General features: G+C 52.3%; 2 protein-coding genes across 2 annotated transcripts in view; one reads left to right on the top strand and one right to left on the bottom strand.

The window, feature by feature from the left end:
• Nucleotides 1-7,659, bottom strand: part of TSHZ3 (teashirt zinc finger homeobox 3) — a 64,689-nt gene extending 57,030 nt beyond the window's left edge. Inside the window, exon 1 of the mRNA XM_055818842.1 lies at nt 7,001-7,659. Within this exon, the coding sequence (XP_055674817.1) occupies nt 7,001-7,040 (40 nt within the window). The 5' untranslated portion in view covers nt 7,041-7,659. The remainder of the gene's footprint in view (nt 1-7,000) is intronic.
• LOC129785655 (uncharacterized) lies at nt 7,194-7,661 on the top strand. The gene has a single exon (XM_055818843.1). The coding sequence runs from the start codon at nt 7,194-7,196 to the stop codon at nt 7,659-7,661; it is 468 nt and encodes a 155-aa protein (XP_055674818.1).
• Nucleotides 7,662-12,599: the final 4,938 nt, after the last annotated feature.

Below are 12,599 nucleotides of genomic sequence, written 5' to 3'. Positions count from 1 at the left end.
CAACATGCATTCCGCAAAGAACACATAAGAAACTGAAACAGAGCGCTCAATTTAATGATGGAAATATCAAAAGTAAATGAATTTGAATCATTCCAAACGAATAATAAAGCAGCTCTCTCCTCTATGCTAACGCGCCAAGTTTGGCGGGAGTTTGGCGCAAGGGCACAAAAACCGCACTGCTTCCCCCTCGCCAGCGCTTGGCCCGTGCCCTTTCGACCTCCCCGCCGCCATGCAGCCTTGCTAAAGCAAGAATTACGTATGGACAGGACCTAAGACCCACCTCCATGAAAACGTTCGCTAATGGCGCGCACAGGGTGTCACTTCAGAACCCGTGTTTGCTCCAAGTGTTTGGGTCTCACCAGCCAGCCCCCGCGCAGAGGGGCGGCACAGAAAGGTAAGGCGGGCTGGGAGTGGAGAGCTCTTCACTGGCAAACTCCCACACCACCAAACACAGTGAACTTACACGATTCCCAACAGCTGTTCTGAATGAAGAAAAGAGAGTCATAATTAATAACATGTGTCCTGACAGAATTAATTAATAATTTGTAATTAAGTCTAAAATACGAACTTGGATTATTCTTGAAGAGTCACACCTTTGCTGCCCGAACAAGCCAGGTAACGGCATGGGCAAAGAGCTCTCAGATATTTTATGATCTTCTGGTAACTCCTTCCCCACTCTCCCTCCGCCCCCAGGGGAAAAAAAAAAAACCTTTGAACATTTTCTGAGAAATATCTTAAAGTTGTTGCTTGCAATGAGAAGTGTTTAAATTCTGCAGATTGGCTCTCTACTGAGATGATCAAAATATCTTTCAGGCACAAGATGAGGAAAATGCAGCAGGACGAACCTTGCAGGCTCTGAAATTAAGCCCTACTTGTTTCAACTCTTCCAGTTCTTTTTATGAAAATGGTAACAAACAATTCCAAGCTCTGACAATGTTCTCTTCTGCATTATTATACTTAAGAAAACTACAACACAGTCTCTCGCGGACTATGCTTTAAATCCTCTGAGCCAGTTTTCATGCATTTTTTTTTAAATGTTGAAATCAAGAAAAATCAATTGCATAAATTTTTTCAATCCTCCTGTTTTAGGTAATGACACACACACAAAAAAAAGCAATGCATCCATTGTTTAGTGGGATTTTTAAAATTAATTTAATGTCTAACTGCAAATGCTGGAAACTGGAATTAATCTGTCTGGATAAAAAAAGGCTTACAGACATTTAAATGCATGTATCGGGACACTTTATCAACCTAACATAAAATTGTCATCTTATCTTATTATATGACTATTTTATGCATGTGTCAAAGAATTTAAAAATGAATGCCTGTCTATTCAGTCTAATTACAACTGCATATTATCTGTCTGGATGTACCAGTCCATATCATTGTTACCAAATACAATATATTGTATTCACCTTTCATTTTTAACTTAAGGCTGATAAACCACAATTTGGGCGTAACTAAATTTACCAAAAAAAAAAAAAAAAACACCACAAACCACCACACACCAAACACACAGAAGGGGGGGGGGCGGGAATCAGACTCAAACACCTGAGGTAGATTGTGTAGTAAATGATGCTGAAGTATTTCACAGATAAGATAACACACGATCGCTCTGCAACTATGTTATTTTCAGTGTTGTATCATAGCCATACATACACATACACTCTTACTTGACAATACAACACTTCAGGCATCTTAATACTTGATCTACTAGCAGCACCTTGTAAATAGGGCTGCATTAAAATTTGACAATCTGTATTTGGATTCGCTGGGAAACGGTCAGGACATTGGATTAAAATATGGATTATTACACCGTAGAACTAGCAGTTCCAAGGTTTGTTCAGAAAGATAACACATAAGGTTACTGTACATCCTAGGCAGATCATTTCTTTTCACTCACTCTGTACCACCACGTGTTTCTACATAAGTGTCCACGCCACACACTTAAAAATTTACCCCACACTTCACCCTGAAGGTGATCTTTTCTATGTAGTTTCCACTAATCCTGGAAACAGGGCTGACAAAAAGGACCCACTCTAATCCTGCTAACTCACCCTAGCTTCACTGCATTTCCCATAACCCTGCAGCAGTCACAATTCATTCTAATCACTTTACAAAACAATCTTTAGTAAAAAGAGGAAAAATGCAGACTTGTAAGCCAATTTAAGAAATAACTGCTGATACATCAGTTATTGACTATTTCACTCCTGCTCATGATAGTGCTCAAGGCAAAACCGAGAACAAAATGACAACATCAACCGCACGCAATAAACTGTGGCCCAGGAGAGCACTGAAGCCTTAATTGACAGCTGTCAAGCTAATGGGAGAAATGGCAGCTGATTCTGGAAAATTCTGTTTTCCAGACGGAGATTCAGGAGAATCTATCAGGCCTTTTTATATTTATGCCCCTTTTTCTTTTTTTTTTTTTTTGCATTGTTCCTCACACTTTGCCAAAAAAAAAAAAAAAAAAGGCAAAAAAAAAAAGGCAGAGGACAGCCATAACTAATCATTTTGTCAGCTTGCTGCTAGGAAGAATCTCTGTCCAACAGAGAAATATGTGGCAGGTTTGGAGGCAAATAACATACCAAGGGCTGACACTGCAAGTACCTTTATAGGTAGTCTACTTTATCGCTACATTTACTTTTGGGGTATGTATGTAGTTGCAAGCAATTCCCATAAATTAAAGCGAGCATTCAACTTCCCGAAGTCAGAGCTGCCTGGAAATCTGGCTGCACAACCTGCATGCCATCTTGCATCTGTATCTCGGTGGTGCACTCCCAGCCTGGCTCTGGAGGTGCTGATAACCAGCAAGAGCACTGAAGTCCCTGAAAAGTGCAAGTGCTCCGCATCCCTGAAAAATCAATTTAACGTATTTCAGTATTCACACCGGCCATGTGCATCTTTCGAATGTAAGCACGGAAGCTGGGAAGAGCCTGAAAAGCTATCTCTAGGGTTTAAACTCTCCTACACAGGGAAAAAGAACACCAACAAAAAAAAAAAACCAAACATGGGTCCGAGTTTGTTTTTCTTCTAGAGGCTTCAAAACTCAGTGCAGTTGTCTGAATCTAAAAAACAGTAATTGTTTTGTTCAACATAAAAAAAATAAATACATTCGTTTCCAACAAATCCTTAGTTAGTTCCCAGTCCCTCCTCAGAAGAGCTTTACACGTACACAAAATATGTATTAAGTCGTTTCTGTCAGTAGGAAGTACATTTTCTTGATCTTTTAAAATAGGTTTCTAAAAAAGCTGCAAGTGAAAGCTATAATTTAAGGACAGATAATTACTGTTTGCATGAACAAGACTGGCCTCTATTAATACAGTATCTTCGCTTTCCTAGAGAGTAGCCTCCAACCAGTAAATACCTTCTTCCTCCTGACAAAAATGACACAAGTCCTTGGAGCAGCAATTCTGCCTCCCTCCTTGCTTTAACAGGTGAGGAATAAAACTGCGCTCCCTGGCTCTTCCTCCCGAATTTACCTATGACATTCACCTGAGTCTCAAAGCAAACAAACCGAAATTATCATTTTTACAGATTCTTGATTCTGAGAGACAGCTTTAGTCTTCCACAGTGTGGTGTTAACACTTGGGCTAGACATAAAGAATTTGTGCACCTGTCTGTTATGTCTGCGAGCTCTGCGCGCTGCTGAGAGTTCTTTGTTGTTGTTATTCTACTCCAGACCATTAAAAGGGCCCTAATTCCTATGACATGATTATCCAGGTACCAAAGCCCATTTGTCACCTGCAGCAGAAAATTGAGTTAATGCACAACTAAAGGCAACCAGGACTGTGTAATATCAACTTGATTACATCAAACTAGCTGCAAACCTAATTCTGCTGGATGACACTGCGTGGAGCTTGTCATCTCCAATCATTAAAGCTGTCAGGAATCCATCAGGTTTACAGCTAATTAGGTGAACACTAATGAAGCTGGCAAAACAACTTTTCTTTTTTTATGGCTGAGCGGACCTTTCAGTTTGGAGAAAAAAAATTCTCGAGTATTCTCAAGGTTGCTGGGGACTGGATTTCCTGAGTTACCAATCAGCAGACATCTTTAATTCTCCCCCACCACCACCTTTTTTTCTCTCTCAGTACCAAGCAATCAATTTGTCATCACTCTCAGTATGCCACAAAAGCAGTCATGAACCTTATAACTCGCAGCTCTGAAGCCAAAAGGCTTGGGGGGTGGGGGGGGAAAGTAAGTTTCTTCTGTCTTAAAATAAAATGCCTCATACAGCTCACTTATTTATCTTCATGCACTTATCAACAGCATAAATGTTCTTGTTTTTTCACTCTTGTCAAATAAGTAGCCCTTCAGTCATTCTACATCCCCCATATCCATTAGGCAGAGGCATTTTGATAAAGTAAAGCCAAAGCTAGTGTATGGGAAAGAATGAAAGCACTCACTCTGCCAACTTCTGATTGACCATTAAGCTATTGATGAATGTGCCTGTCAGGAGAGAGACAATTAAATCAAATATGAAACAAAGTCGTTTTGACGGGTCATTTTGATAGAGCAAAACCATTCTTCCATCTCCTATTAGTCCTGCAGTCAAGTTTTTGTAATGAATATTTCTTAACTAACCTGTTATTTCTTAGCTGTTTTTTAAGGTGGGGGTTTTTTTGGAAAGGAAAAAAAAACCCCAACAAAAAAAAGTCTTTGCTTTTACTGCTATTAGAAAAAGTAACATTTCCAATGTGACCAATAAAACAGCATTTTAGTGGGAAGCAATTATACACAATACTAAATGTTTAATGTGGCTATCAAAAAGCTAAAAGTTTAAAGAGATACACTTCTGCTAAATATGAAAGATAGATCACACATCATGGCTGAATCACTTGAGAAAGGAGGGAGAGACAGAGAGTGGTGGAGAGAGGGAGAGAGATACCTCAGAGTGTGTGTTTAGTGCAGAAACATTTGCTTCCAGCCTATGGAGAGCCCAGCAGACAGCAGTCGAGGACGTCAAATACTTCGAAGAGCTAGATTTTGCAGAACCGAATTCATGTTCGAAACTGAATTTCCCAAGTATTAGGTAAAGTCCACCTTTTTCATTTATGTGAAAAGTGTTACTTGATGGTATGGGCCAGAAATGCAAAATATTACCATGAAGCATTTGGCTACGATACTGTTTGCTAGATGGTATCAGCACTGTACTGCAAAACTTTCCAAACTTTCTAGCTGTTAGTACATGGAGCGAGACTGCTAGAAAGTCTGTTTCTCTGTTTCAAAAGTCCTAGATGAATGCGTGTATACGTCAAAGAAGAGAAGAAAGGGAATGTGGACAACGTTATTTACAATTTGTATTACTCCCTGAATCCCTTGCTGTTTACTAAATTCAAACCACACCACTCAGAGAAGTTGTCAGGCAGCGGGAAAGCCCTGGCACGTTTCTGAATGCCCGTTTTCTAGCATCGCCCAAGCGAGTCGCCAGGCTACCTGCTCCAAGTTGTTAGAGGCACAACCACAAACACACCGCCACCACCATCACCCGCACAACTCCTGCAGCCGGCCTCCGGCACAGAGCCTTCCTTCGGGAAAGGCCAACGGTGGCCACTCCGTGCTGGGCCCCCCCATCCGCCCCTGGCCCGACCCAACCCTGCTCCTCCGCCCCAGCCAGCCCCACGCCTCGGAAGCCCTGGCCCATGTGGCTATGTGGCACACCGAGCCAGGAGCCCCAGAAGTTGCGCTGACAGAGAGTTGACAGGCCACCCGTGACGTCACCGAGTCTGGCGTTACCATGGCAAGTGATTTATTGATGTTTATCGGGAATGAATAGATCAAAGGCAGCCAGATGACAGGCGATCAATCAGCCATCAAATCAAGGATGGCAACAGGCCAAGGAAACCTTTTCCAGCCCACATATCCCCAACTAAGGATTACTGTAAAATTACGTGGGGCTTCCCCCCCCCCCCCCCCCCCGTTTTCCTTTCAGTTTGGCTTTTCCAAAAAAATACTGCTCAAGTTTAACAGGAGTTGACACTTCTGGCGTAAGCAAAATGAAACAAACAAACAAAAACCTCACCAGCACAAAGCCTTGTGAAGTATTTCTAAAAAGAAAAAAAAATATGGAGGAAATTGTAAAGGCACTATCAGAAACATTTGCCAGTCATTTGACAATACACAGACCCCCCCTCCTTTTTTTTTTTTTCCCCTCCTTTGGTTTCCTTTGCAGTTTCTCATCTGGACTCATAAATAAGAAATGAGTAAGATTAACAGAAGAGGTTGCCAAAGAAAGTGACCAGCTAGGTGGGTCTGCCTGTCCTGCAGAGACATCTCCGGCGCGGAACAGGGGGGAGAGAGAGACAGCTAAAAGTTGGGCAAAGGAACCAGTGCTGGGCTTGGATCGCCAAGTAACTCCGCGGACCCTCCAGATCACTTTGTCCCTACCACTTCATTCACAGCGTGCCATGTATTTATACATATCCTATCTCTTTTTACAGAGAGGGAAAAAAAATAAAGAAAGAGTATTTTCACTGGCTTTCACAAACCATTTGCCTGTGAGGGAAAAGGATGGAGACGAACGAAGACTACGAGGGAGAGAAGCAAAGTAGGAGCTAAAGTACGGGCTGGAAATGAACAAAATTCACGTCCTTCCCCCACGCCTGGAGTCACAGGGATCACCCGCGTACATGTCCTATGTGCCTGCGCATACCCGCCTGCCTTTCTCAAAGTGTTGCCCCCGGACCGGAGTCGGGCGATGGCAGAGTTAGGAATAAATCAAAGTGGCTACCAAAGTCGGGAAAGGGCTTTCATGCGTCCCCACCCCTGCCAGCCCAAGGAAAAAAAAAAAAAAAAAAAAAAAAAAAAAAAAAAAAAAATTGAAATCGCCCCCCCCCCGCCGCCGCGGCCGCCACGGCGCCGTGCCCCCTGCCCAAGTTGCTCTCACTCCCCGCGGCAGCAGCGTGCGGAGGCAGCGCGGAGGCTCAGCCCGCCGAGCGCGTTACGGCAGCCGGCGGCAGCGGGCGGCGCGGCGGCCGGCCGGGGAGGCGGCTCGTACCTGCTGCGCGCCGGGGCGCTTGCTGCTTCCTCCTCGGCATGCTGGGCTCCTGCGGCCGCCGGCGCCGGCGGGGGGGGGCTGCCTGGGCGCGGGGGTGGGAAGAGTTGCTTTAGCCCCAGAGATCCGGTGAGCTGCTCCAGTCTCGGCTCGAGGGCTGGGTTGGGGATATATTTTTTGTTGCTGTGCATACACGATGCCGAGGAGGAGGAGGAGGAGGCGGCGGCGGCGGAGGAGGAGGCGGCACAGAGGAGAGGACAGCCCTGCTGCTGCTGCTGCTGCTGCTGCTGGCAGAAGAGGGGGGAAGTTTGACAAATCGCCCCGGAGGAAGGAGGAGGGGAAGCCCCCCGAAGAGGTGTGCGGGCGGGAGGGCTGGGGAGAGCCCGCAGTCCCCCCCCACCCCACCCTGCGCCCCCGGAGCCTGGCCGGGCTGGGAGATCACGGCATAAAGACGGGGGATTTCTTGGCAGGAGTCGGCGGAGCCTCAGCCTGCGCTCTCCACTCCCCGGCTCCCGGCTCGGCGCTGGAGCGGCGGCGGCGGCGGCAACGGCAACAGGCGAAGCTTGAAGGGAAACGAGATGATCGCAGTGTCACTCAAACTAGTCCGCAAAGAGGGAGAGGGGCACCGCGCTCCCACCGCCTCCCGCCCCGGACGGCACCTTAACTCTTTGCGCATCGCGCCGCCGGACCGCCCGCCGCCGGCCGGCCACGGCCACGGCGGCGGCGCAGGGTCCGCCCGGGGGCGGCGGCGGCGGAGCGGGGCGCCCCCCCCCTCGCCGCGCCCCCTCCGCCGCCCAGCCTGGCCCGCGGCCGCTCGCCCCAGCAGCCCGCAGCGGCGGAGGGGCTCGGCCCGCCGGGCGCCCCCGGGCCGGGCAGCGTAGGGCAGGGCAGCCCGCACCGCACGGCTCCGCGCCGCTCGCCCCGCTCCCCGCCGGCAGCCCTCCCCCTCCCGCCCCCCGCGCACACCCGTTCCCCGCCGGAGCCCCCACCCCCCCCAGCCATCGCCGCCCCGCCGGGGCACGGGACCCTCCCGGCGCCCCCCCGCCCCGCAGCCTCTGCGCCCGCCGCCGCCGCCCCCCTCCCCCCGGCGAGGAGGGCCCGGCCCCCGCCCCCGGCGATCGAGCCCCGTCCCCGCGGAGCCCGGCCGCCCCGCCAGGGGACAGCGGCGGCAGCCCCGGCCCCCGGCTCGCTCCGCACCTCGCTCCGCCGCCCGCCCCGGCCCCACTCACCGGCGCGCCGGGCAGCTGGCCGCCCGCCGGCACTCATCCAGCCCTCCGGCTCCCACCTGGCTGGCGCCACAGCCGCCCGGGCTCCGCTTCGCGCCCGCGGGCGGGCGGGCTGGCAGGGCCGCCCCGGCCGGCGGCCGTCAACGGCGGCGCCTCCGCCGGCTGAGCCGCTGCGCCCTGCCCCGCGGTGCCGCCGGCCGGACGGGGAGCGGGCAGCGCCCCCGCACTGCGCGCCCCGCCCGCGCCCGGCTCTGCGGGGACGGGCACTTTCCCCGCTCTTTCCCTCTTTCGGGGCCTTTTTTTCTCTCTTTCGCTTTCTTTTGGGTTTTTTTTTGGGGGGGGATAGGGGTTTGGTGTTGGTTTTGGGGGGTTTTTTTTTGGTCCAAGTTCACTGGCGAGCCGCCGCGCTCAGTTCAGCGAGCGCCGGCGGATCGATGTGCTGCGGGTTTGATTGCGCATCCCTGGGCGGCGGGGCCGCGCACAGCGGGGAGGGCCGGGGCGGCGGGGGGCGAGCAGAGCCCATGCCGGCCTCCCGCCTCCGCCGCGCCGCGCGCCCGGGCACGGCGGCCCAGCACCCGCACCGCACCGGCCCCGCCGCGCTGCCGGAGGCCGCCTGGGCTCGGGAGAAGTGAAGGAAAAAAAAAAAAAAAAAAAAAAAAGGAAAAAAAAAGCCAAGAAAAAAAAAACAGTAGCGATTTTTTTTTTTAAGTTCACGGGGAGGAATAAAAAAAAAAGGATGATCTCACTTTTACGGTAAGATCAAAAAAATCTCCACTCGCCCCCATTCTTCGAGATTTGGGATAATTCCAAATACCTGACTAAGTGCAGATGTTGTTGCGTCTTCACATCTTATAAAGCCGCCGTGCCGCTTTTGCTCTCGCTTTCCTTTTCAAGTTGCAGGAAATTCAAACACTTTACGTGAAGGGTGGAGAAGGTTTGGGCTAATTTTTTTTTTCTGATTGTTATTTTTACGAGTTGATTATTTTTTAAGCTGATATTTAGGAAGAAAAAAAAAATCGCAGTCGCCTAAAGTCCCCGGGAAATTGCTACTGTTGGGGGAAAACGAAACATTTCTTGCAAACAAGAAAATGGTGAGTTGTCAATTGCCGCTTCTGCTGCCAAATTCGCTCAGTTCCATCTCATTGATACTCGCTGGTTGCTCCTCACAGTTACAGTATCTGCTCACAGAAGGAGCGATCAGATCTACTTAAGAGACGACCCCGAGACGTTCCCCCCCTCCCCAAAAAGCAAGCCCCTCGGTGTGCGGGTGTGCGAGCGCGTGTGTGCGTGTGAGCGCGCCGGCGGCAGGACGGGGCGCGGGCGGCTGGCAGCCCCGTGCGGGCGGGCTGCGCCGCTGTGGCGGTGCATGCCGCTAGATCCGCCCTAACATCTGTCCGTCTCACCATTGGCGCATCCATCAGTGTCACCCTGGCTGCACATTGCAACGACAACACATCAGACACAACACAGACCGGGATTCGGTACAAATAACCGACGTACTAAACAACTTAACCAGGAAGGAGGGGACCAGCCGCAGCATAAGTATTTACAAATGTTAGACAGCCCTGGAAAAGCGAGAGGGCTAGGCTGCGATTAATAACTCGGTCTTGCTCTCTCCCTCCTCCCCCTTGAAGTAGGAATTAGGAAATGGAAAACCTAAATAATTCATGCCCCTCGCCCCCCGGAGGATGCGGCCGGGGCGCGCTCAGCCAGGCGGCTCGGCCGGCTCGGCGGGGCCGGGGTCGGGACCGGGGCCGGGACCGGGGCCGGCTTAGCCGCGGAGCCCGGGGGATGATAGGTGAACTTGGGGCTTTGGGAGGCTGCTGGCCGAGACGGCGGGCGCTGCGCAACATGGAGGATTTCTCCGAGCTCGGGAGCGGGAGAGGATGAAACAAACTTCGGGAGCCTCCGCCGGGAGCCCGGCCGGCCGCGGGGGACGTCAGCCTGGCTCCGGGCGCTGACACAGCGCCCTGGAAACTGCAGCAAAGCACAAGTGCTAAGGCGCGTTTAGTCACTTCAGTCGTGTAAAGGCTGTTCTTCAACGTGCGGGAGTCCTCCCCGAAGCCAGGAATTACTCCTGAGCCTTCGCTAGCCAGCTGCAGAGCCTCACCCCCAGGAACACGCTGCAGCGGCCAGCCGCTGATTTTGGGGGGGGGTTGCAAGTTGCGAGAACTTTTTTCTCCTTCCACCTCCCTCTCCCCAAATCTCCCCGTCTTTCGCTAGCCTGACGCTGCCCGCAAGCCGCCCGACGCCACGCAAGCTGGCAGCCCGGCGCCGAGCCCCGCTGGCCGCGCACCGGGCTGGGCAGCGGGGCCGGGGCTCCGCACGGCGGGTGCGCCCCCCGCCTCCGCCAGCCTGTGGGGCTCGGCTCAGCCCCCCGGGCGCGCAGTCCTGTCCTGGCTGTGACACTCACCTACACGCATGCATGTGTGTTGACGAATTTAGCGGCATGTGTATTTGAACAGATTCCCTAGCAGAGCTCTGCCTCCCGTAGAAGCACAGCCTGCGGGGAAGATGCTGGCAGGTTGCAACCTCAGCAGCTGAACGGTGTCACTAAAACAAACACTGGCGAGGAAATGGCCAGCCCTGCTGCATGGCGAGGCTTGTCTCACACCACTTACCTTGCTCTTCACAGGGCGGGCCACAGGCGCCGGCAGCGGAGGGCAGAGGGCTTGTAACAGTTCACCCATCTGGGACTGGGGTGGGGGGATGAATGGAAAAGGGTTAAACTTTCCGTAAACAGTAATAGGAGGAACTTTCTCAGTTCAATCAGAAATGATAACTCTCGCCTGTGTGCGTGAGAGAAAGGCAGCAGACATACGTGCACACAGACACATGCGCTGCACTTACACATTGACAACTTAGTGCCAAAACGCTCAGGAAGTTGTAGAATAATTTGGTTGTTAAGTATATCCAGTTTTTCAAGGAAGAAAACCAAAAACCTATTGAACTTTCTATCGGACGAGTTGCAGAGGGAACTGCAGATTCCATCGTGTGCATCAGCTTCTTTGGGGGTCACAGTCTATTTCAGAGCGCCAGAACCCGTAATTTTATTAAGCGTAACATTTACAAATATAATGGATAAAATTGATGAGTGTACAGACTCCATCACATGAGACTCAGCTCTAAGCTCGCTCTTCCCGGCAGTTTTAAACCAAGGTACCAATTATTTATAAGTCCCATAATTAGATAACCATCACTCCCGAACTTTCCATCAGCTAAGAATGTTTTATATTTCAACAGCGTGCACCGTTTAGTGCCCTTCTTTGTTGTATATCTCCACCGCTCATTTCATTCCCCTACGTGAAAACTCCAGCCGTTTCCCAAGAACCCACACAGCCCCCACACCCCCGCCCGGCTCCCAGCTCCGAGCGGGGGCAGCGGGCTGAGCTGATAAAAGCACCATTGAAATTAACCGCCGGTTATGGGAATAGCCAGGGAGGCTCAGTAAAGTTTATTAAACTTGGAACAGCCGCCTCCTGGAAAGCAGCGCGCTTGGGGCTTTAACCTCTCTCCCTGCCGAGCAGCGCGCTGGTGTTCCGCCACTTGTTCCCTGGGAGCCGGGCGGGGGGCGGCGGGGCCCGCAGGGGGCGGCTCGCAGGGCCTCGCTCCTCCGCACCGGCCGGCGGCTTCCCGGGGGCCCCGACCCGCCGGGCGTCCCCCGGCCGCGCGGGAAGGGCTGGGCACCCACGGGTGGGCACCCAGGGGCCGGGGCCTTCGGAGGCAGCGGCGGCCCCGCCGGCCGGGCAGCGGGCTGCCGGGGGAGGAGACGGCGCGTCCACGGGGGTCGGGCTCCGGGCCGGGGGGTGCGGGCAGCCCCGGCGGCAGGAGCGGGGCAGGGCGGCACGGCCGCCTCACCTGCCGGCAGCGCGGCCCCAGCAGCCCCGCGGGCTCCGGGCAGCCCCGCAGCCAGCGGCCGGGACCGGGCGCGGCGGCCGCCGCTGCCTCCCGGCCCGGGGAGACGCCTCCGCCCCGGCCAAACGGCCCGGCGGCCCGCGGGAACTGCGCGACAAGTGCTGCCGGTTCCGCCGGGCAGAACAAAGGAGCCGCGGTTTGCCCCGAGCCGGACCAGACCCGTGCGGGTCTGACAAGTTCGTTCTGCGCCGCCGCTACCCCCGGCCGAGAGCGACCGGCCGCTTCCGTGAAACGGCGTTGTCAGTAACCACTGTGCCAGAGTGACAATCCGAGGAGCGAGCAAAAGCCTTTTGCAATATCTACGTAACTTTAGCAGAGCAAAATTATTTCAAAATGCCTACGAATTCCCAAACCTCCGAACACAAATGAATAAAAGTTTTTCTTCGGGCTAAAATCTTTGCCTGAATGTAAATTGTTTGGGTAAGTGAATTTACACAGCAGCAAAGTTTGTTTGTCTTAGT

Source organism: Falco peregrinus, chromosome 14, assembly GCF_023634155.1.
Source record: "Falco peregrinus isolate bFalPer1 chromosome 14, bFalPer1.pri, whole genome shotgun sequence".
Lineage (NCBI taxonomy): Eukaryota > Metazoa > Chordata > Aves > Falconiformes > Falconidae > Falco > Falco peregrinus.
This window is presented reverse-complemented; position numbering and strand designations above follow the sequence as displayed.